The sequence below is a fragment of the Pleurodeles waltl genome, chromosome 11 (genome assembly GCF_031143425.1).
Source record: "Pleurodeles waltl isolate 20211129_DDA chromosome 11, aPleWal1.hap1.20221129, whole genome shotgun sequence".
NCBI classification, from domain to species: domain Eukaryota; kingdom Metazoa; phylum Chordata; class Amphibia; order Caudata; family Salamandridae; genus Pleurodeles; species Pleurodeles waltl.
The window spans coordinates 28196103-28220644 of record NC_090450.1 but is presented as its reverse complement, the minus strand read 5'-3'; the positions used below and the strand labels follow the sequence as shown (position 1 = coordinate 28220644).

At 43.1% G+C, this 24542-nt stretch overlaps 1 protein-coding gene across 4 annotated transcripts in view; it reads left to right on the top strand.

The window, feature by feature from the left end:
- RUBCN (rubicon autophagy regulator) overlaps nucleotides 1-24542 on the top strand; it is a 186231-nt gene that overhangs the window by 120949 nt on the left and 40740 nt on the right. For all 4 annotated transcript variants that reach the window (XM_069212892.1, XM_069212890.1, XM_069212891.1 and 1 more), the window contains 2 exons: nucleotides 8888-8948; nucleotides 10882-11014. In XM_069212892.1, the coding sequence (XP_069068993.1) occupies nucleotides 8888-8948; nucleotides 10882-11014 (194 nt within the window). The remainder of the gene's footprint in view (nucleotides 1-8887; nucleotides 8949-10881; nucleotides 11015-24542) is intronic.

Below are 24542 nucleotides of genomic sequence, written 5' to 3'. Positions count from 1 at the left end.
AGACTGCCTACCCCATTGCCTTTGCCTCCTGCCTTATTGCACGGTTTACAGGTTTTGATATCATTGTAATAAAAGGTAAGCCCCATGATCACTTTTCTGCAACGAAAGCAAACAAAATTGGCATCCTAGGTGTGTCTGCCGCTCCGCAGAGTTCCTCTTTTGTGTGTATTTTGCTAAGAGGCTCCTGTTAAACTGAACTTGTAGGAATCTTTCCATGTCTGCAGGCAGATTAGACCATCAAGAAAATCCAGTTAGATTTTCATATCTAGATCACAGAATTTTAAAATGACAGGTGCCAGACAATCTCTGTTTTTTCTAAGAATGAACTGCAAGTATCCTTGCGTAACAAATTGATTTGAGCTTATATTAAAATATTTTTTGCAGCCAACCACAGTGTGCCTTTCCCACAATCACTTTACCTTAGGTTGCCTCCACTCTGGCTTCACGATCACCTCACCTTGTGTTCAAGATCGCTTCACCTTGGCTGTACAACTTGTTCACCTTTTGTTTTACGTTTACAATCACTCCTCCTTTGTGTCTGACCTCTGTGGTCCCCTCTCTCCTTCAGTTGCTGACGTAGGCCTAATCTTGTTTTGACCAAATGGAGGGCTGTACAGGAGGGAGGGAGGGACTTGATGGTAACTGATGAAAAGGATCGCATACCTGAACTCACAATTAGATACCCTCTTGTGATATGAACTGTGTAACTAGTTATTGTGTAATTCTGTATAAATATGTGGTTTGTACAAGTTGTCGGATTTGTAATAACTTACATACATTACAGCAGAGACTAGATGTAAATTCACCCTTCATGTCACGCTCTCGCTTAGAGGTAATTACTTAACCATCTATGGATATTGTGCTTGCTAATGTTAAACCTAAACTAAATGGGCTTAAAAGTATTCCTACCTGGTTGGTTATTGAGCACCGGAGGGCATACACTGAAATCTACTGATAGAATTATTTCTTTGAACGTCATATTGTTTTGCTTAGCCAGTTGTCCTCTAACCTGTCTAGTAAACTAAGTTTGTGGAAATTGTTTTTTTTTTTTTTTTGGTTAAGTACAGCTGGGATTTTTGTGATCTTATGAATATAAAAACTTGAAAAAAGGAAATTAGAATTAAACAAAATAATTTGAAGTGTATCTTCAGCAACAACTTCAGAGATATGAGTCTTCTAGTTGGGTTTTCTTTTAGAGACCTGCGTGATTTTTAAAATATTTTATTCTTGCGCGTGTTGATGATGTCATCAGCATCAATGTGCGTTATTTGCTCCTCTCCGAGGTGCATCATGCCTGCCTGCTTTTGTGCAGTACTTGCAAGCATGTTTTTGGATTCTAAAAGTGGCACACAAAATAATGGAATGGCACCAAAAACAAACCTTTGTTGTTTACCTTTCACAACTTTCTTTTTGGCTAGTCATGGAAAAAGCAAGTTAGATTTCCCTCTACCAAAGTACAACAGTAGAGTTGCGTCACTTGCGCTTAAAGGGCAAAAAAATGACGGGAGGAGGCAGAACACCCTTATGAGGGTATATGTAAAAAAAATTAAAATAACAAGGGGGCGCGTGACTTGACATATGCAGGTGTACCCTTTTCAAAACAAACCAATTCTAAGAGGAATGCAAGTGACCCTTCCTAAACTAAAAATTCTGACATTTCAATTCTAACTAGGAAAATTTTGTTTAAAAAATATATATATATATATATATGTTCGATGGCATGTGCAGCTGCAGATACACATGCTGTGCACATCCCGCCATCTGGTGTTGGGCTCGGAGTGTTGCAAGTTGTTTTTCTTCGAAGAAGTCTTTTTCGAGTCACGAGACCGAGGGACTCCTCCCATTTCGACTCCATTGCGCATGGGCGTTGACTCCATCTTAGATTGTTTTTTTTCCGCCATCGGGTTCGGACGTGTTCCTTTTCGCTCCGGGTTTCGGGTCGGAAAGTTAGTTAGAATCTCGGAAAAATCGTCGGTATTGTTTGCGTTCGGTATCGGGTTAGTTACAACAGATCGACACCGAATTAAGAAGAGCTCCGGTGGCCCTTTGGGGTTTTTGTCGATCCCCGTCGGGGCCTGGTCGGCCCGGCCACGTGTCTCTTCAAGGCTGATGGAACGGACCCCATTCCGCTTCTGTCCAAAATGCCATAACAAGTATCCATATACAGATGAACACCTGGTCTGTAACTTGTGTTTGTCACCAGAACACAAGGAGGATACTTGTGAGGCCTGTCAAGCGTTTCGGTCCAGGAAGACACTCAGGGACCGAAGAGCCAGAAGACTACAGATGGCGTCGGCGCCGACAGGACAAGGGTGTTTCGAAGAGGAGGAAGAAACATTCTCCACCCAGGAATCGGACTCGGAGGAGGTCGATCCCGAGGAAACGCCGAAAACCGTGAGTAAGACGTCGAAAAAGAAAACTCACGAGAAGACTGCTAAAGCCCAGGGGACGCCACCGCCAACAGGCCATGGCTTAACCCGAAAAATAGGTGACCGTCCATCGGCACCGAAAAAGGGCGAGCTGGTGTCGAAGTCATCCGACTCCGGTCGAGATACCGGCACACAGCACTCTCGGGTCCGAGATAGCGGGTCCGAGAAGATTCGGCATCGAGACAGCGGCACCGAAATGGCTCGTATCGAGAAGGCACGACGCCGAAAATAAAAAAAGGTTTTGTCCGAGCCGAAAAAGACTGTCGAAAAGGTTTCGGTACCGAAACATCCAGCCTCGGAACCGAAAAGTAGTTCCTATTCAGAGGAACAAGGACTGTCCTCACAAATGAAGACACACCGATTTCAACAAGAATTAGAGATAATAGAGCCAGATCACACACAAAGAAGGCTCTTTATTCAAAAAGATACAGGGAAGATCAGCACTCTTCCTCCGATCAAGATGAAACGTAAACTTGCCTTCCAAGACAAGGACAAACAGCCATCCGCGAAGGTGGCTAAACAAGTGACACCACCACCATCCCCACATCACTCTCCACCACCATCACCTGTAGCCACTCCACCAATGATGCAATCACCAACTCATACCGGAATGAGTCAAGATGACCCTGACGCATGGGACCTTTATGACGCACCAGTGTCAGATAATAGCCCTGAATGCTATCCAGCAAGGCCATCGCCACCAGAGGATAGTACAGGCTACGCTCAAGTGGTATCAAGAGCTGCAGCATTTCACAATGTCAGCCTTCATTCAGAACCCATTGAAGACGACTTTCTTTTTAATACACTGTCGTCTACACACAGTCAATACCAAAGTCTTCCGATGTTACCCGGAATGCTCAAACATTCCAAACAAGTGTTTGAAGAACCTGTCAAGGGGAGAGCCATTACTCCAAGAGTAGATAAAATATATAAAGCGCCACCAACAGATCCAGTGTACATCACACAACAGCTAACACCAGATTCTGTTGTAGTGGGAGCAGCGCGCAAAAGAGCCAACTCACATTCTTCTGGAGATGCACGGCCTCCAGATAAAGAAAGTAGAAAATTCGATGCAGCAGGCAAAAGGGTGGCGGCACAGGCAGCAAACCAGTGGCTCATTGCAAATTCCCAAGCTTTGTTAGCCAGATATGATAGGGCCCATTGGGATGAGATGCAACACTTTATTGAGCATTTACCAAAAGAGTTCCAAAAAAGAGCGCAGCAAGTGGTAGAAGAGGGACAGAGTATCTCTAATAATCAGATACGGTCAGCAATGGATGCTGCAGACACAGCTGCTAGGACTGTCAACACAGCAGTAACAATAAGGAGACATGCATGGCTGCGTACATCAGGATTTAAACCAGAGATACAGCAAGCTGTGCTAAATATGCCATTCAACGGACAGCAGTTGTTTGGGCCGGAAGTGGACACTGCCATAGAAAAACTTAAAAAAGACACTGAGATGGCCAAAGCCATGGGCGCACTCTACTCCCCGCAGGGCAGAGGCACATTTCGAAAGACACAATTTTGAGGGGGGTTTCGAGGGCAGACCACAGAAGCCACAACCTCACAAACAAAGCCCACTTACCAGAGCCAGTATCAGCGGGGAGGTTTTCGGGGACACTATAGAGGAGGACAATTTCAAAGGAATAGGGGAAAATTCCAAAGTCCCAAAACTCCTCCAAACAAACAGTGACTCCAAGATCACAAAACCCCAACACATAACACCTGTGGGGGGGAGACTTACCAAGTTTTACACACATTGGGAGGAAATAACAACAGACACTTGGGTCTTAGCAATTATCCAGCATGGTTATTGCATAGAATTTCTCAAATTCCCTCCAAACGTCCCACCGAAAACACACAGTATGTCAAAACAACATATAGAGCTTCTAGGACTAGAAGTTCAAGCATTGCTACAAAAAGAAGCAATAGAATTAGTACCAAAACAGGAATTAAACACAGGAGTTTACTCACTGTATTTTCTGATACCCAAAAAAGACAAAACACTCAGACCTATACTAGATCTCAGAACGTTAAATACCTACATAAAATCAGACCGCTTTCACATGGTTACTTTACAAGATGTAATCCCACTGCTCAAACAACAAGACTACATGACAACACTAGACTTAAAGGATGCATATTTCCATATACCAATACATCCTTCACACAGAAAGTACCTAAGGTTTGTATTCCAAGGGATACATTACCAATTCAAAGTGTTGCCATTCGGAATTACGACTGCGCCAAGAGTTTTTACAAAATGCCTGGCAGTTGTAGCTGCACATATCAGAAGGCAGCAAATACATGTGTTCCCGTACCTAGACGATTGGTTAATCAAAACCAACATGCAAAAACGGTGTTCACACCACACAAAATATGTCATAGAAATCCTACACAAACTAGGTTTCTCAATCAACTACGCAAAATCACACCTTCTGCCGTGTCAAACACAGCAATACTTGGGGGCAACAATCAACACAACAAAAGGGATTGCCACTCCAAGTCCACAAAGAGTTCAAACATTTCACAATGTAATACAAGCCATGTATCCAAAACAAAGGATACAAGTCAAAATAGTAATGAAACTATTAGGCATGATGTCTTCATGCATAGCCATTGTCCCAAATGCAAGGTTGCACATGCGGCCCTTACAACAGTGCCTAGCATCACAATGGTCACAAGCACAGGGTCAGCTTCTAGATCTGGTGTTGATAGACCGCCAAACATACATCTCGCTTCAATGGTGGAACAGTATAAATTTAAACCAAGGGCGGCCTTTCCAAGACCCAGTGCCACAATACGTCATAACGACAGATGCTTCCATGACAGGGTGGGGAGCACACCTCAATCAACACAGCATCCAAGGACAATGGGACATACAGCAAAGACAGTTTCACATAAATCACTTAGAACTGTTAGCGGTATTTCTAGCGCTGAAAGCATTTCAGCCCATAATAACCCACAAATACATTCTTGTCAAAACAGACAACATGACAACAATGTATTACCTAAACAAACAGGGCGGGACACACTCGACACAGTTGTGTCTCCTGACACAGAAAATATGGCATTGGGCGATTCACAACCACATTCGCCTAATAGCACAATTTATTCCAGGAATTCAGAACCAGTAAGCGGACAATCTCTCTCTGGATCACCAACAAATCCACGAATGGGAGATTCACCCCCAAATAATAAAAAATTACTTTCATATTTGGGGAACACCTCAAATAGATCTATTTGCAACAAAAGAAAACTCAAAATGCCAAAACTTCGCATCCAGGTACCCACAGGACCAATCCCAAGGCAATGCTCTGTGGATGAACTGGTCAGGGATATTTGCGTAAGCTTTTCCCCCTCTCCCGCTCCTTCCATATCTGGCAAACAGGTTGAGTCAAAACAAACTCAAACTCATACTAATAGCACCAACATGGGCGAGGCAACCTTGGTACACAACACTACTAGACCTTTCGGTAGTACCTCATGTCAAACTACCCAACAGACCAGATCTGTTAACACAACACAAACAACAAATCAGGCATCCAAATCCAGCATCGATGAATCTAGCAATTTGGCTCCTGAAATCCTAGAATTCGGACACTTAAACCTCACACAAGAATGTATGGAGGTCATAAGACAAGCTAGGAGGCCTACCACTAGACACTGCTATGGAAATAAGTGGAAAAGATTTGTTTATTACTGCCATAATAATCAAATTCAACCCTTACACGCATCCGCAAAAGATATAGTAGGATACTTACTACATTTGCAGAAGTCAAAACTAGCTTTCTCTTCCATAAGAATACATCTTACTGCAATTTCAGCTTACCTGCAAATTACGCACTCAACTTCATTATTTAGGATACCAGTCATAAAAGCATTTATGGAAGGCCTAAAGAGAATTATACCACCAAGAACACCACCTGTTCCTTCATGGAACCTCAATATTGTATTAACACGACTCATGGGTCCACCTTTTGAGCCCATGCACTCTTGTGAAATGCAATACTTAACGTGGAAAGTTGCATTTTTAATTGCCATCACATCTCTAAGAAGAGTGAGTGAAATTCAAGCATTTACCATACAAGAACCATTTATTCAAATACATAAAAATAAAGTAGTTTTACGGACAAATCCTAAATTTTTGCCAAAAGTAATATCACCGTTCCACTTGAATCAAACGGTAGAATTACCAGTGTTCTTCCCACAGCCAGATTCTGTAGCTGAAAGAGCACTACATACATTAGACATCAAAATAGCACTAATGTACTACATTGACAGAACAATACTAATTAGAAAAACAAAACAACTATTTATTGCCTTTCAAAAACCTCATACAGGAAATCCAATTTCAAAACAAGGCATTGCTAGATGGATAGTTAAGTGCATTCAAACCTGCTATCTTAAAGCTAAATGAGAGCTGCCTATTACACCAAAGGCACACTCAACCAGAAAGAAAGGTGCTACCATGGCCTTTCTAGGAAATATTCCAATGAACGAAATATGTAAGGCAGCAACATGGTCTACGCCTCATACATTTACCAAGCACTACTGTGTAGATGTGTTAACTTCACAACAAGCCACAGTAGGTCAAGCGGTACTACGAACATTATTTCAAACAACTTCAACTCCTACAGGCTGAACCACCGCTTTTGGGGAGATAACTGCTTACTAGTCTATGCACAACATGTGTATCTGCAGCTACACATGCCATTGAACGGAAAATGTCACTTACCCAGTGTACATCTGTTCGTGGCATTAGTCGCTGCAGATTCACATGCGCCCACCCGCCTCCCCGGGAGCCTGTAGCCGTTTAGAAGTTGATATTGAACATTTGTAAATTTGTAAATATATTACTTTAAACTTTATTATGAACATACGTATTCACTCCATTGCATGGGCACTATTACTAGCATACACAACTCCTACCTCACCCTCTGCGGGGAAAACAATCTAAGATGGAGTCGACGCCCATGCGCAATGGAGTCGAAATGGGAGGAGTCCCTCGGTCTCGTGACTCGAAAAGACTTCTTCGAAGAAAAACAACTTGTAACACTCCGAGCCCAACACCAGATGGCGGACTGTGCACAGCATGTGAATCTGCATCGACTAATGCCACGAACAGATGTACACTGGGTAAGTGACATTTTCCATATATATATATTAAAAACAGTTTTTAACTAGAAATGTTGTCATGAATTTAACAGAAACTCGTTTAAATAAATTTAAATAAGGAATGTCCTTATTGCCTCAGAAATGGTGCTCCGGGTGCCAACCTGTAAGAGACGAAGGCTGGAGCTGACCTGCCGGAAGGTGAAAAACATTAAACTGTGCCCAGCTGTGTTGCTTTATGACAAGCTGTAAGGAAGGCAGTGTAGGCGAAGCATTGGCTGTGTGTTTTTGAAGGCAACAGATTGTAATCCCAGCAGGACCTCCTCAGTCTTTCATACTTCTGAGGCTGATAAAATGTATATCACATAGACGTGAAGTAATTACACCTATTGTATAGGCTTCACAATGTCATCAATTACCATTGGTTGTCATTGTTTTGTCATAGGAATAATGAAAGCCTGATTAAATGCTGCTTAAATTAACCTTCTCAGACCCACTCCTCTTAATAGTTATCAGACACTCTGCTCAGTAGCAACCTTAAACGCTGACCTAGGCTCGTGCTAATGTCACGTTGTGGGAAATTGTCGTTTCAAGAGGGTGTGGCTGTCATGAAAAGCCAAATTGAGGCCTTGTTCTCAACGATCCTTTCTGTTTCATTTTTTAGGGGACAAGAAGCAGGCTGGGATTTGTAATGTAACTTTTTCCGTTGCAAAAGGTTCTTGCTTGCATGCTTAGTGCAGTTGCAAATCTAGAAATGAAGAAGGATCGTCTTTGTGACATGGGCCCAGTTGGCAGCTCCACAACTCTGCTGCTTTACTGATGGAATTACTGAGGATGAACTAATATCAAAGTTCCTCCTAAAACATCCCTTTCCCTGCGATAAGGTGCTGGGGGGCATTTAGCGCTCTTTATTGTTTGAGGGTTGGAAGCGGATTTTACTGAGTAGATAGGCAACAAACTTCATCAATCAGGGATGCATCATCGTGCTTTGGAGAAGACCGCTGCAAGAATCACCAGTCTCCTGCACAATTTCAGAAAACATAGGCACCACTAGGCGTTTTTTTACATGTTGGATTCCAGTCCCTAGATTGCTATGTACACATGATTGATGGTGGTGGGCCTGTGAAACCAATCTGGGGTTTCTTTCCTGGTGTACCTATCTTTTTTAAAATACTGTAGTTCTGAGGTCTAATCTGACGTGGGACACCTGATATGGTGGTGGAATGATTTAAAACTTTGAACTCACTTTCATTTTCCACTGTTACCAATTATGAGATGTTTTCTCCCTTCTCGTTTCCTCCTCCGCCCTGGGCACCTCCCATTTTCTTTTTATTCTGCAGAGGCGGATGTTAAAAGAGGCGTGACGTCAAGCAGCAGAACTATACCCACCATGGATTCCATGTAAGTATATCTGGGGAATGACTGTTGTGGTAGATATAAAAAATAGTTCCGGCTGGTCTGATGAGTCCCATCTCTACCTTCCTTCCTCCATTAATGTTTATGCAGAAGCTCTTGCCCTACCAGAAAATCCAAATTGGATCTTGCCAGATGTTTTGAAAGCCAGAACCTAAAGATTTACGAGATCATGTTTGTCCAAAACCCAACACCATGACAGTTAGTGCTAAGCCTAAACCCAAACCTAGTGTGATCATCCAGGCCTCTTTCCCCTTATGTGCAAGACTAGCACACAAGACCCACTGTGCAATAACCTCCTATGCAGTGCCTAGCCCCATTCCCAAATGTGCACAGCCAGAACCCCGGGTACGGTGTGTAGTGCCAGGATTCAGTAATGTGTGCATCACTAAATCCCTGTGAAGAGGAGCAACTTCACACCGCGCTTTGGCTTTTACAACCTTCTTACTTTCATGATCTACATATGGAGTGGGTATTTGAAGGTGTATAACATACCTATTGTGTATGACAACAAGAAAGCACAGACATTTGCTCCCTGGTCAAGGGATTTTGGCAGTAAAAGCAATGACGGCTTGTAATGCTGACTCCACTTGGAGCACAAAGTGCTCCATGGTGGTAAAAAGGAAAAGTTGAGAAGGGCTACAGAAGGCTCTGGTAAATGATGGCATAAGGGTTTTAGACTCTGGGCCGGATTTGTGGCATAATAGGATTGTAATAAGGTGGACGGGATATCCATCATGTTTGTGACGGAGTGTTCCCCTCCGCCAAGAACTAAATCAGGCCCTATGTTCTAACAGGAAAAACACTTAAGAGTGGTGAGTCGGGGAAGTGAGAGAGGCTGGGACCTAGCACAAGGGTGCAACATTGGCATTTATCTGAGTTGAAAGAGGTGATGGAGACAGGAAGTGGGCAAGAAAGAGAGGGACACTTAATTTCGATGTGGATTGTATGTCATCATTTTAACCTCTTGACTCCCTGTTATCCTAACGTTTAACCTTCATGTAAAACTATTGCTCTGGTGGGAGTGATGCAAAAACCAGGTGATGGATGGAACGATTGAATTAAACTCGCCCACTGGCAATCGCTCGGGCCACATCTCAATCCATCATTTTTCGCCCACCATGCCAACTCAGTTTGGAACCACATGCAAATCAGTGTTGAACCTGTTCCCCTTGGGAACAGTCCAGCCCGAACTGCTAGGCTGGGTCTTCCCTGAAACGGAACACAAGCAACCCAGGACTGCTTTCACCCTTGGTGAAAGTGATGCAGGGAAGCGATGTGCAAATCATGTAGAGGTTCAAGCATCGCGCCTGTAGGGAAGGAGTTGAACAAATCCTGTAGATCCGCCTGAATGGGATAGGGTGCAAGACAGCCGGCGCACAGGTAATGGGACCACCAGACCCCTAGAACGCAAGTGCCTGAGGTCATAACTCACTGTTCCTGTACGTGCCAAAACTGGTGCCGAGGGCCAGAACCCCCAAACCTTAAGTGTGGAAAGCAAGACCCTGTTGCTCATCATGTGAGGACAGACAATGTGGAATTGACAGGCGTGCAGTTGTGAGCGACTCTGATGGTTACATGATCTCTTTCAGACTTTACTAGGAGAAGGTCAGGTATTGTTTTTTTCTCCGATTTACTTAATACATTGTATATAATCTGGTGAAAATGCCACAGTTATAACTGGGAAGGAATGTTGCTGTCTTGCCAGAGCATAAGGGCTGATTTTTTCAAGCAAAAAAAAGTCACAAGCACACAGTGCAGGCGCCAGAGTGATTATAAAATTATAATTTATGGCATACACAACTTTGTAATGACCTTTGTCAGGTCCCTGCATGAAAAAGATTGACTAGCGATGTTGAACGGTTCAGAACCATGGTTTTTCATGTGCCTTTTCTCTTGTTTTTCCAAATTCGCTGGTCAGATGTCATTCATTCCTGCACTCAAACTCGGCAGAGGCGGTGGCCATGGGCCTCTTGAGGCAGTTCGAGGGGATGCAGCTTCCAGCGGCGTCTGAGTTGGATTGGCTGGTACCCGAACACGATGCTCCGCAGAAGGTACGGTCATTGTACGAATGTAACGCGAAGGAAATTGTACTAGGTCCCACAGCTCCCTGGATACCTCAGTCCATTATTACAAGGACCTCACGTTTGACCCATTTATCTCTCCAAACCCATTTCACAGCCTATTATTGCACAGGGCCTGTTCATGTCTATAGTTGCGTAAATGCACATTGTGCTGGAAGGAATATATATATGTTGCTTATGTATATATTGATGATAAATATGTGGATTCATTGAGAGCTTCATATAAAGCGGTTTGCAGCGTTTTTCACCAGCGTATCTTATTTCCAACATCAGCTTATGTCCCTACGGAGATGGATACAAAATTAATGTGTTTTAAAGTTTGGGAATGTTTTGGGTTCCCTCAAATCGTGATTTGTGTTGAACAGCTGCCAAAAGGTGCTTTTTGGAAGCAAATTTGTAAAATTTGATGACAGACCGTTCTAGCTGGGTCGAATGTAGGCATTGGACGATGACACCTATCCCTGATTTTTAGGCTGCAAGCGCAAGAACTTTGCCCTGTTGCAATCCATCACACCCGCCGCACGCCCATCAATATCACTCGCACGTGGGCCTGCCTTTTAAAAATTCTTTACTGACTCAGAATATCCCCCCTGGGTTGCACATTTTTCCAGTGACTGAGGCATGAACACAGCCTCAGAATAAATGAATTAAGATGATAACAGCCGTTATTAGTTCTGGGAGGCTTTGACAGTGCAATGATGCTGTCCATTGACATCCACTATGGGTTTCATCCCTTTTAGTCACTGACATTCAGTGACCCTCACGTTTCCATCAGTTTCTACTGTCCAAATATATGTCCCTTTTGGTTATTCAGAGTATTTGTGACCTCCAGTGCCAAAGTTTTCTCACCCTCCAGAAGACATGGCTGTCCTTTGTTCGGAGCCAATGTCTTGTTGTGTGTGTCAGTTCCTGTAGGCTCTAGTGATCCTGTACAGTGCCAGATCTTTTAATTTTTCTCTTAAATTACTTTATTGTAGCTAGAGATGGAACATCAGAGAGGGAAAGGCTGACCTGTTTGACACAGCTTCCTTGGTCCCCAGGTTCTTGAGGAGAGGACCACTGAAGCAGTGCAATGTTATTCCACTCTCATAACTCCTCTCCTGGCCTGAAGACCTCTAGGACTGGTATTATCCCTGAGATGAAATAAAAAATTGAGCGCACTCTTAATTTTTTCAAGCCTTCTGCTATGGAGAGTTTCCAGAGGCATAAAAGAGCCCTGTATTGAAGCTCCAAGCCAACCAGGCTGGCAAGCAATTCCATTCACAAAAACGAGACAGTTTTTTTTGTTTAAAAGTCACTTGGCTGGCATTTCCAAACCTGCATTTTTGTATTTAGAAGGAATATTAAGTCACTTAGATTTGCAATGATAATGACAGAGCTCAGGGGTCTCTTGGTGGCAAGAGACATCTCTTAAACTATGTCTCCATGACCCGTGCACAAATACCTAGAAGTGGTCTAGTCAATAATCCCAAAACTTTGCATGTTTGCAGAGACTTCCGATACTGATATTTTGAGATTCACCCATCAGAGAATGAGCCGCTAAGTAAGAGCAACTACATTTTAAATGGACAACTAACTATTTTACTTACACGCTTTATGAATTGTATTTGGTTTGCATAGGATCAATATTTGGTTTGTTTAGGGCCAAATGTTTGTCCCTACAATCACCTCAGCATTACATTAAAAATGATATTAATACTTGCAGATTGGCAACAGAAGAGTTTAAATGCCACAGTGAGAGGGAGTGGTGTATTAGATGAGGAGCAGTGTACATCAGTGGTTCCCAACCTGTGGTCCGGGGACCCGTGAGGCTCCGCGAAACCTCCTCAGGGGGTCCATGACAGTTGTGAAAGTTAAATAATATTAATGAAGTGTATATAAATAAAATGGCTAAATGTACACAAAAACATTTTAAAATGTACTGTAAATATCAACAATTTTGCAATTGGAAGCTAAACATTTAATTAGTATTCTGAGATTGAATCGTGGGAGCAGCGCAAGTGCATCAAACAGAATATACTATGGACGATGTGTGGCTTCAACTGAATTTCGAAAAGCTCATACCTTCCTATTAAATTTGGTATTTTTTTATTTATATTTGCCAATTAAATAAAAGTGTTATCATTTGTGAATGTGTTTGAATGCTTGTTTACGTATTTGTTGCATATTGTTTTGCAGTTTAAATCATTAACAATGTTTACGTCGGGGTCCCCGGCTTCCAGTAATTACTTGGTGGGGTGGGTCCATGAATTCCAATAATGATTCAGTGAGGGTCCCCAGGATCAAGTAATGATATAGTGGAGGAACCACTGGGGTACCTAAAACCTTAGGTGAGCAGCTTCACTTTAATAATGAATGTGGGTGACTCCAGGTTACACTAATTCCAACCCAGTAATTGAAATTTAGTTCCAGCAGATCAGGACTTTTCAGGAAAGGAGCTGATTTAGTTCTTCTCTCCAGGATTACAGTGTCTTAGAACCTGAGTGAATATAATCTGCAGGATATGCTCGCATGTTTTTTTCCAATGAAGTTTGGTCAGTAGATTGTTACGGTGTTGTACTGTCTGAGGTTCATGGATGTTATGTATTTTCTGCGGTATGTCTTCGTTCATGATAAATAACTAGATTTGTCTGCTGTATCCCATGGGAAGACATCCAGTGTCTTTAAAACAGTTTTCATCAGTCCTTTCTCATAAGAGCACAATATGGTTCCCTAATAAGATTTGGCTACAGACTGCTTTAAATTTCTTGCAAGGTCTTTTGTGATCATTACACAAAACATGCAGATTGCTTCAAAACCATAAAACATACCGTGCAACATACAATCTTTAGAAACAAGCTTTGGCTCAGCCCTCTCAAGCCATTGGCTTGTTTGTGAGACCCTCCATATTCAGGCATTAGCTTGAAGAGGTAATCAGGTTTGGGAGCAGCCCTGATTAATTAGCGGATGGCTACATGCGGCATTAAGTAGATCTCATGATAGCTATTAATTTACGTGTTTTTATACATATGATTGTGCTCGGTCACCACTGGGCTTCTTCTCTTCTGCAGCCACAAGTTTTACCAGAAATGCTGTCTTCCTTCTCTTTTGCAGCCCCATGCACTCCAAACATGTATCAGCACTGGATGAACAAAGCTATCCTCATCCAAGAAGGCCGCTACATTAATGTGATGGTGGCAGTCCTTAAGGGGATAGGCTGCCTGCCAGCTGCAGTAGTCACACCAGGGTTTCTTACCTCACCTGAACCTCTGGTGCCTCCAGCAATAATGGCTACATGTCAGTGTTTGAGACTGCTCCCTATTCTGCATTCTTGAGTGCCACTGATCATGCTGCTCCACTTCTGTAGGGCTGTGTCCATCCTCTCTCATGCAGTTTCACTCTGCTGCAGTCCTGCCAACAGCAGAATTTCCTGTTGTTGCTCCTGAGATCCACAGTTTCGGGCGTAGTGCTGCCTGTGGTAAGCATACACTCTTACCTGTCCTTTGCCTTCCAACTTCTCTGTGCCTGGGGTACCCCTCTTAAACTAAGAATGCCAGGAAGGAGCTGGCAGGGTGTCATCCGCATTAAAATCAATTTTGATATATTGTTTCTGCTACCTACATTGAGTGTGTTTCATAGGTCTTCTGTGACAAGGGGTGCTTGTGCTCAGGGTTAACGTTTGCCCACTGCTGCTCTGTGCTGACTCCTGAGAGGGTCCTACTAAAGGGAAGCAGGGTGATGTCTTCTGCAGTGCTGTTGGCAGAGACATCACCCATGTAAGTTCTGTATTTCCTCATTCTTTCATGCAGCTAATAGCGGACTAGCCCTTGCTAAAAGTACTGTACACGTCAGTGTCAGAGTGAGCCTCACCCCCTCGTTGCACTTAAGTTGGTCCTTCTTGCTCTTTTTTCTGCAGTCACATCCAATGAGATGTCTTCCAATAATTTCAAATCAGTAACTCTCCTGCACAGAGTTGTAATGCTCGCCAAACCAAACATGATGATTGAGCCTGCAACCCTGGATGGGATACCAATAATTCCAAAGTCCATGTCTCATGCTGTTCTCCAATTACATTCAGTGTCATTATCCCTCTCCTCCTGCTCTATAATTTCCCATGTTGCAAAGGCAATGTCCAGTGATCTGATCTTCTGTTGCTTGGTCCTGCGTTCAACTTAAGTCAGATTTGCTCTTCGTTTCAGAATTGATTAATTTAGTTTATACACATTTATTTTCATTCTTTGTGTGTGTTGTTTGTGTTTCAGTATCTGCCTGGTTGCATGCTTTGAAGTTTAGAAGGTCCTGTAGGACCGACACTCATGAGTTCTCTCTTTGCTGTCCTCTCCTTGGTGGCTACACAAATGGGCCTCATATTGAAGAAACAGAACCCTAAATGACCACATCCAAACTGTCTGTTTTCTTTTACTACAGCTTATTTTATCCTTGGTGGACTCATAAAATTCAGGCCTCACATTCTCAGTTGTAGACCCAGCATGCATAAGGTCATTACATTGTTTCCAGTGTCCTGGCCAACTCTGTGTGTCTGGGATTTTATCACCCCTTGAGCCACAGCTGGCCGTGAGCAATTCCTTATTTATAGCCACTGCTCACTTCAGCCCACTGCAGTATTAGTCCCTATCACCATTACTTACCTGTGACATCATATCTCAGCTGTCGCTGTTGGCAGTGGTGCGTTGTATATATATATATATACAAATTATTTCAGAGTCTAGGAATTTACTGGCAAGCTGGTCATCTTTTTCAGAGAAGAAACATAACACCACTGTTTTATCGAAAAACATTTTTTTTACTTAAGGGGGACATTTGAATACCTAAAATGGGCATAGAACAAAATCAAAGGGAAATGTAAAGAATTAAAGTACAAAAGGCAGCCAATAAGAAAAAGATTTAGGATTGTGAATGACAAAAAAGCAGTAACCCTTGCTGCTCTGTATAATAACCAGTGTCTCATCATTTGCTACAACACTGTTTTTCAAAATGGAATCACACTGCCTAACATAAAACTTACCGGGGAGTTTCAGTCCCACTTTCTTTCACTCCATAGTAGTGTGTCGGCTGCTAGATTGGTTTCATAATTCCTCAGATTTGCATCTGCATAGAGATCCACAGTGTTAAATGTGCTTGAGCTGTACTTTTTAGCAAGCGGATGTTGGTGTCACTCTCTGCCCTGCTTATTTGTGTTTCTGTATTTTTTCTATTATATACATCTGTGTGCATATATATCCTGTATGCCGTACTTGTCTGAAAATTTTTTGTAGTATCAGTCTATATATACTTTTAATCCCTAATACTTCTAGAGTTTTAGGAGCATATGTGGAACACGTCCATTAACTTTCAAGTGTTTTTGCGGATAAACATATGAAACAGATCTCTGTATTTCATCATCTCCTATTCGTTTCCAGAGGTCTCGTATTTCATTTAAAAAGTTCTCCACTTTTACACGACGACTAAAAAGAAAGCGTCTATCCAAAAAGCTCAAGCTGGTAGGTGACAGGCATGTAATGGTCTCCTCTCCAGACCATGCATGGGTTTGTGTACGATTGATACTTTACGAGTGGTTTGTATTCTAACACTTATTACTGGCCCAGCATTCAGTGCCACTAACCAGAAGGTAATGTTTTAGTACTTGAGTGCCCAGATATTTAAAAATAGCTTTGTAACTGAGTGACATGCTCCTGGAATTGTTGGACCATTTAAGAAAAAATATTGATGGCATTGATGATGCTGTCACTTGAAGTGTGTATATTTTTTAAATATTTAGTCACTTTAAAATAGGATTGCATTGACAATTTAAAGACTTTCAGAGTTTTTAATGTACAAAATTTGGAAACGTTAATTCGATTTTGTCAGTTCAGCAAGGTTTTACACAAATTGTCACAAAATATTTAGATACCATGGAACAATAAAATAAAAACTGACACACTGTTAAAAATATATACAAATACATGTACGAATGCATAGTTAAAGCAACTAAGTAGTACCATAAAATATTTAGTTTTTCTTTCTAACATTAAAGTTAATATCCCACTTCAAGTACTCCTTGTGCATATTGTAAACTTGTGATGAAGGTAGTGAAAACGGGGACTTTTAAGAGCTGAACTAAGATTCATCCCATGGTTGGGATCTTCCACGCTTCAGTAAACAAATTAGTTTCTTCTCTTGTAGAATCACTTGCTAGCAACACAGATTTACTTGTGGGAGCTACCCTCGTCTGGAAATTTATTTTTTAAAAATTGATTCTTGGCTGCTTTACACATTTAGTTAATATTACCATCTAAATTATTGAGCAGTGCCCTAAATATTGATTATAACTCTACATTTTGATTCCAAATTTTAATAGGTGAGGTAAAGAAAATATATTGCTCCCGGGTACATGGTTTGAGGTAGGGGGTTTAAGTGCTTGAAATTCCTTATCTTTAGTTTATACTGAAAAGTTTTTATTTACATTTATTATTGTTTATGCTACACCTGCCAGATTTCAAAAGTTTCCTTAGATGATGCATCCTAGTGCCTAATAAAAACATTCAAGGTCGGTGTTCATCATACCTACCACACCCAGAACTAATATCAGAAATTCGGTGTTCCATCTCTGCTAAATCAAGAAAATGTTTTCTAAAGTTTTCCTTTTGCAACATTGAACGTGTCTACTTTGGTCTTATTGTAATCATACAATAAAGTGGTGTGTGTGTATATGCTCTTATAAAAAAAAAAGTCTCACTAACAAACTATTGCATTTTGAACTAAGTTTTTTACTTACTCCACCAAAAAGTGGAAAACTCTTTGGACCCTACTCCCTCAGCTGTGCTTAACGATAGACTCTGTAGGTAGCTGACCCTTTTGTGTGGCTTGTCAATACTGTTTAAAGGGTCCAGGGGTTCCCCAGGGAGTGGGCAGGGCTTGCTATTCAATCCCAAAGTGCTCTATTTGGAGGTAGTGTGGTCGAGCAGCCTAAGGCTTAACACATAGGAGTACAAGACGTCTACAAATAAACACAATAGCCAATAAATGACACACAACTCAAAGCGATCATACCAATTTATGAAAATAGTATCTTTTTACATGTTTAGGCATCAGCGAAAACTCATTCAGGTAAGTACTTTTTTAAATAGGATTTCTTTTCACTTTAAAAAGTGGATACAGTGCAATGTTTGAGTTCTGCACTGCTATTGTTTGGTAGGAAAAACAAGTTCTACAACCAGGTAGAGTACAGTGACTTACAAGACCAATCTACCGGAGTTAAGGTGACTAGTGGGAAGGTCCAAAGCAGCACCAGCAGTAAACCATCAGCGGCACGAAGGCGGGCAGGTGCAGAGTTCAAAACAGTGTTGGGTGCCCAATGCGTTTCAATGGAGATCAGTCACTGCAAAAAGAGGCTTCAGGCTCTGGCCAGGAGGCCAGTGGGGCTGGACCAACAGCGGGGCTCAGGCCTCGGGATACTTAGGCACAGATAGGCACCTTTGGTCCTCCTCTCCACAGCTCAGGTGCGACCGGTGCAGAGCTGTCCTTAGGCTTTAGGTTTTCTTTACTAGAGTGGTCGTGGTAGAGGGGGGGATGCCTGCAGAAGCTGTAGGTGACATTGGGGAGTCCAGTAGGGGTGATACTAAGATGGATTTGGACTTAAGAGGGCTTGGCAACCTTGTTGGAACCAGTGGTCCACTTCAGCTCGGGTCAGAGACGGCGGGTGCAGTGGTCACTTAAGGTGTTGGGTTTCGGCGGTTCCTAAGTTATCAGAGCCCCTTCTTTTGGAGTTTTCTAGAGAACAGGTCTGCTGTTCACAGGCGGTCTTGAGTCTTTTTCGAAGGCAGAAAGTTCTCCCAGGTTTCTGGAGTCACAGCTGAAGGACGAATCAACTTTGGTAAAAAATTTCGATGAGGGATGCTGACAGACCAACGGGGTTCTTAGGTTGTCAGGATCTACTTCTCTGGTGCCCGTGGCTCCCCTAAATACTGAAGTTAGGGGTGTGTAGGGTAGTATCCAATGGGATACTGACCCTTGTGGCCACTACGCCCCCAATATGACCAATTCCTGGAGAAAGTGGGCATAACCAGGTCCAAAAACTCCTAGGTATGCCATCTCAAAGATATCTACCTCCTGGAAAAATAGCGTCCACCTTGGCTTATTCCACCTTAGGGGTGGTACTAGCCCAGAGGTAGCTGACTAGCTAAATTTCCTGCCTATCCAGGTGCCAAATGGGCTCTGGATGGGGGGGAAGGGCGGTGGCTTCCTCTCCTGTGAGGGGAGCCAGATTTGCCTTTCAAATGTGGCAGCACTTTGATACTCTCTACCTGAGGGAAGGCTAATCAGTAGGTCATCCTGTGGGAGGGGGTGTTACACCCTGTCCCCGGTTAGGCTTTTGTTCTGGGCCTCCTAAGAGCAGAAGGCTCTCACCGTAGGGGGCCAGAACCGTGTCTCGGGTGGCAGGCTGGCAGAAACCAGTCAGCAAGCACACCAAAGGCTGGTAGGTTTTCAGGGGACACCTCTAAGGTGCCCTCTGGATGCATGTATTGGTAAGTCCCATAACTGGAAGCAGTGTAGGGTTATCAATACGAGATGTTTGAAACCAAAACATCCCTTTCCTCAGTGAAGCCATCATGTAGCTGGGGAACTCGCATTGATCAGTGTCCAGCACATGCATTTAAAATGGCTTCCCTGGCCACTTACTATGTCTGAGAATTGACAAAGACATAGATGGGGCATAGCTGCTATTTCAGGTATGCCTTATAATGTAATATAATGCACCCTGCCTTAGGGCGGTAAGGCCTGCTGTAGGGGTGACTTACATATATTGCAGCAGTGTTGGGGGAAATGGCGCACAGAGATGTGTTTTTATTTTAGGCCTGCACCAAGCCATGCAGCCTGTCATGTGCTTGGTGAGGCGTCCTTCGGAGTGGCACAAATCATGTTCCAGCCCTTAGGGACCCTCTTTAGCACATCAGCCCCTAGGTACCAGGGGTACCATTTACTAGGGACTTACAGAGGGTGCTAAATGATTTGCCGATTGGGGAAGATATGGTACAGTTTAGGGAAAGAGTTCTAGCACTGGGGGGGCTAACCATGTCAAAAAAGGCATTTTCCTACGGATTCTATAAACTAAATTTGAGTATAGTCTATAGTATCCTCTGTATTCATGATTGCATACTAAAAAATATGCATATATCTTTCCCATGCCTATGCACTTGTTGTGGAGTTATTCCTTAAAAATACTGAAACAAAGGTTTTAAAAAAAATTAAGAAAAACAATCCTACCTTTTATGGTAAGATAATTCACCACATACTGGTGTAACGTAAAAACGTTACATTCTTTTTTGTTAACCTATGCAATATAACAACTTTAAATTGACCATGGAGTCTGATTTCTTAACTGTTTGCCCTAAGGACACACTTATTTTCTTAAATGATTTCTGATCAGCTTAGATGATTTGTTCATGTTAAAACTGAACAACCCCACTGTTGAATTACTTCAACTTCTTACTTCATTGTTCCATATTGAACATTGATGGTGCATGCCAAAACATCTGATAATATCTTTCTTGCTAGTGTGTCTATATCTTTAAAGTTAAAGGAGCCAAATAATTTAATTTGCATTGCCTTATGCCTAATAATTAATCAATTTGATAATCCAAGTTGTCTGTTGTAGGAAGTTGGCTCTGTATGCACTATTTCAAAGTAAGGAATAGTATGCACAGAGTCCAAGGGTTCCCCTTAGAGGTAAGATAGTGGCAAAAAGAGATAATTCTAATGCTTTATTTTGTGGTAGTGTGGTCGAGCAGTAGGCTTATCAAAGGAGTAGTGTTAAGCACTTGTTGTACACACACAAGCAATAAATGAGGAACACACACTCTGAGACAATTCCAGGCCAATAGGTTTTTGTATAGAAAAATATATTTTCTTAGTTTATTTTAAGAACCACAGGTTCAAGATTTACATGTAATACTTCAAATGAAAGGTATTGCAGGTAGGTACTTTAGGAACTTTGAATTAGCAAAATAGCATATACAGTTTTCACATAAATCACATATAGCTATTTTAAAACTAGACAGTGCAATTTTCAACAGTTCCTGGGGGGAGTAAGAGTTTGTTAGTTTTTGCAGGCAAGTAAACCACCTACGGGGTTCAAGTTTGGGTCCAAGGTAGCCCACCGTTGGGGGTTCAGAGCAACCCCAAAGTTACCACACCAGCAGCTCAGGGCCGGTCAGGTGCAGAGTTCAAAGTGGTGCCCAAAACACATAGGCTTCAATTGAGAAGGGGGTGCTCCGGTTCCAGTCGGCCAGCAGGTAAGTACCCGCGTCTTCGGAGGGCAGACCAGGGGGGTTTTGTAGGGCACCGGGGGGGACACAAGTCAGCACAGAAAGTACACCCTCAGCAGCGCGGGGGCGGCCGGGTGCAGTGTGCAAACAAGCGTTGGGTTCTCAATAGGTTTCAATGGGAGACAAAGGGGTCTCTTCAGCGATGCATGCAGGCAAGGGGAGGCTCCTCGGGGTAGCCACCACCTGGGCAAGGAAGAGGGCCTCCTGGGGGTCACTCCTGCACTGGAGTTCGGATCCTTCAGGTCCTGGGGGCTGTGGGTGCAGAGTCTTTACCAGGTGTCGGGATCTGAGGAACAGGCAGTCGCGGTCAGGGGGAGCCACGGGATTCCCTCTGCAGGTGTCGCTGTGGGGGCTCAGGGGGGGCAACTCTGGCTACTCACGGTCTCGCAGTCGCCGGGGAGTCCTCCCTGAAGTGATTGTTCTCCACAAGTTGAGCCGGGGGCGTCAGGTGCAGAGTAGCAAGTCTCACGCTTCCGGCGGGAAACGCAAGTTGTTTTAAAGTTGCTCCTTCGTTACAAAGTTGCAGTCTTGGGTGAACAGAGCCGCTGTCCTCAGGAGTTCTTGGTCCTTCTAGAGCAGGGCAGTCCTCTGAGGATTCAGAGGTCGCTGGTCCCTGGGGAAAGCGTCGCTGGAGTAGTGTCTTTAGAAGTGGGGAGACAGGCCGGTAGAGCTGGGGCCAAAGCAGTTGGTGTCTCTGTCTTCTCTGCAGGGTTTTTCAGCTTAGCAGTCCTCTTCTTCTTAGGTTGCAGGAATCTAGTTTCCTAGGTTCTGGGGAGCCCCAAATACTGAATTTAGGGGTGTATTTAGGTCTGGGAGGGCAGTAGCCAATGGCTACTGTCCTGCAGGGTGGCTACACCCTCTTTGTGTCTCCTCCCTGAGGGGAGGGGGGCACATCCCTATTCCTATTGGGGTTATCTTCCAAAATCAAGATGGAGGATTTCTAAAAGTCAGAGTCACCTCCGCTCAGGACACCTTAGGGGCTGTCCTGACTGGCCAGTGACTCCTCCTTGTTTTTCTCATTATCTCTCCTGGACTTGCCGCCAAAAGTGGGGGCTGTGTCCAGGGGGCGGGCATCTCCACTAGCTGGAGTGCCCTGGGGCATTGTAACACGAAGCCTGAGCCTTTGAGGCTCACTGATAGGTGTTACAGTTCCTGCAGGGGGGAGGTGTGAAGCACCTCCACCCAGAGCAGGCTTTTGTTTCTGTCCTCAGAGAGCACAAAGGCCCTCACCACATGGGGTCAGAAACTCGTCTCTCAGCAGCAGGCTGGCAGAGACCAGTCAGTCCTGCACTGAACAATTGGGTAAAATACAGGGGGAATCTTTAAGATGCCCTCTGTGTGCATTTTTTTATAAATCCAACAATGGTGGCATCAGTGTGGGTTTATTATTCTGAGAAGTTTGGTACCAAACATCCCAGTATTCAGTGTAGCCATTATGGAGCTGTGGAGTTCGTTTTTGACAGACTCCAAGACCATATACTCTTATGGCTACCCTGCACTTACAATGTCTAAGGTTTTGCTTAGACACTGTAGGGGCATAGTGCTCATGCACCTATGCCCTCACCTGTGGTATAGTGCACCCTGCCTTAGGGCTGTAAGGCCTGCTAGAGGGGTGACTTACCTATGCCACAGGCAGTGTGAGGTTGGCATGGCACCCTGAGGGGAGTGCCATGTCGACTTTAGTCATTTTCTCCCCACCAGCACACACAAGCTGGCAAGCAGTGTGTCTGTGCTGAGTGAGGGGTCCCTAGAGTGGCATAAGACATGCTGCAGCCCTTAGAGACCTTCCCTGGCATCAGGGCCCTTGGTACCAGGGGTACCAGTTACAAGGGACTTACCTGGGTGCCAGGGTTGTGTCAGTTGTGGAGACAATGGTACATTTTAGGTGAAAGAACACTGGTGCTGGGGCCTGGTTTGCAGGGTCCCAGCACACTTCTCAGTCAAGTCAGCATCTCAGTATCAGGCAAAAAGTGGGGGGTAACTGCAACAGGGAGCCATTTCTTTACATCTGTTCTCATCCTTAAATTGTTTAATTTATTCTGCCTTACCTGATGTTTCTCTTCCATTTCCTTTTGAACTGGTGACTTTACCTCATTCCTTATCTCTAAAATCAGCAGTACCTGAACGTCTGTCTTCGTACACATGCAGCTGCAATAACAGTGGCTGCTTCTCCTCAATTTGCACTTTAAATTCCATGCTATCCCATTCTCTATTGCTTTTTAATGAGCTTTGACTTGTTCTGCCAGTCTCTGATGAAGAGATCTTCTCTTTTTTTTTTATAAGCCTATGGATTTTCTGACTGCTATCCTGTAACGGAAGTTCTACCTTTTTCAATTTTCTGTCTTGTGTCTGTATTATTTGATCTTTTATATTTCCCATTGCCTATAAATTTGTTTACATCCTCCCACTCCTCAGAAAACCTTCAATTGGCTTTACTGATCTTTCTGATTTCCCCTCTGTTTCCTTTCATGATTTTTTTCTTAAAGATACTTGGACATATTTTTTTTTCTTAACTAATCAATGTTCTTAACCTTTTTACTACTTTTCTGAAACTGCCGTACGTGAGGTCAGTAACTTTCTTCATCTGATATGTCACAGTAAGCTTTCCTTAGTCTTCAGCTTTCTGTTGCTTTTGAGCAGATGGACCTCTTCTCTTTTTTTAATAAGTTTCAGTGACTTTGTTTTGGACTGGTTTCAATCTGTTAATCACACTCTCCCCCGTTCTGCTGTTCTGTTTGGAGCTCCAATGGGCACTGTCTGAAACCTTGCCTTTTTTTTCTATACCATTCACCATAGTGTTTGAGACTTACTTTTATGTGGATAACACATCTACTATTTTTCCTCTTATTTGGCTGCACTTTGTTTCTGCCTACCTCAGTGAGTCAGACCTGAATGCCCTCTCTCTTTCACCAGATAAATTGCAAAAATATTAGAACTGCTTTCCTCCACTTCACCACATAATTCTCACCTTATTTTGTTTTTCTTGTTTTAATCTCAGCTGCATTTCTATACTTCTGTTCATGATTTGGATTGCTCAACTTTTTATACCATATCTCCTCTGTTTCTGGAAAATATTCTTTTAGGTGTACAGTTTCCAGAACGTTTCATCAGTACTTCATATCTTTTCTATGAAATTTTTGCTCTTAACATTTTATCACACTCTTAATTATCGCTACTTTCTTTATCGTGGTCTT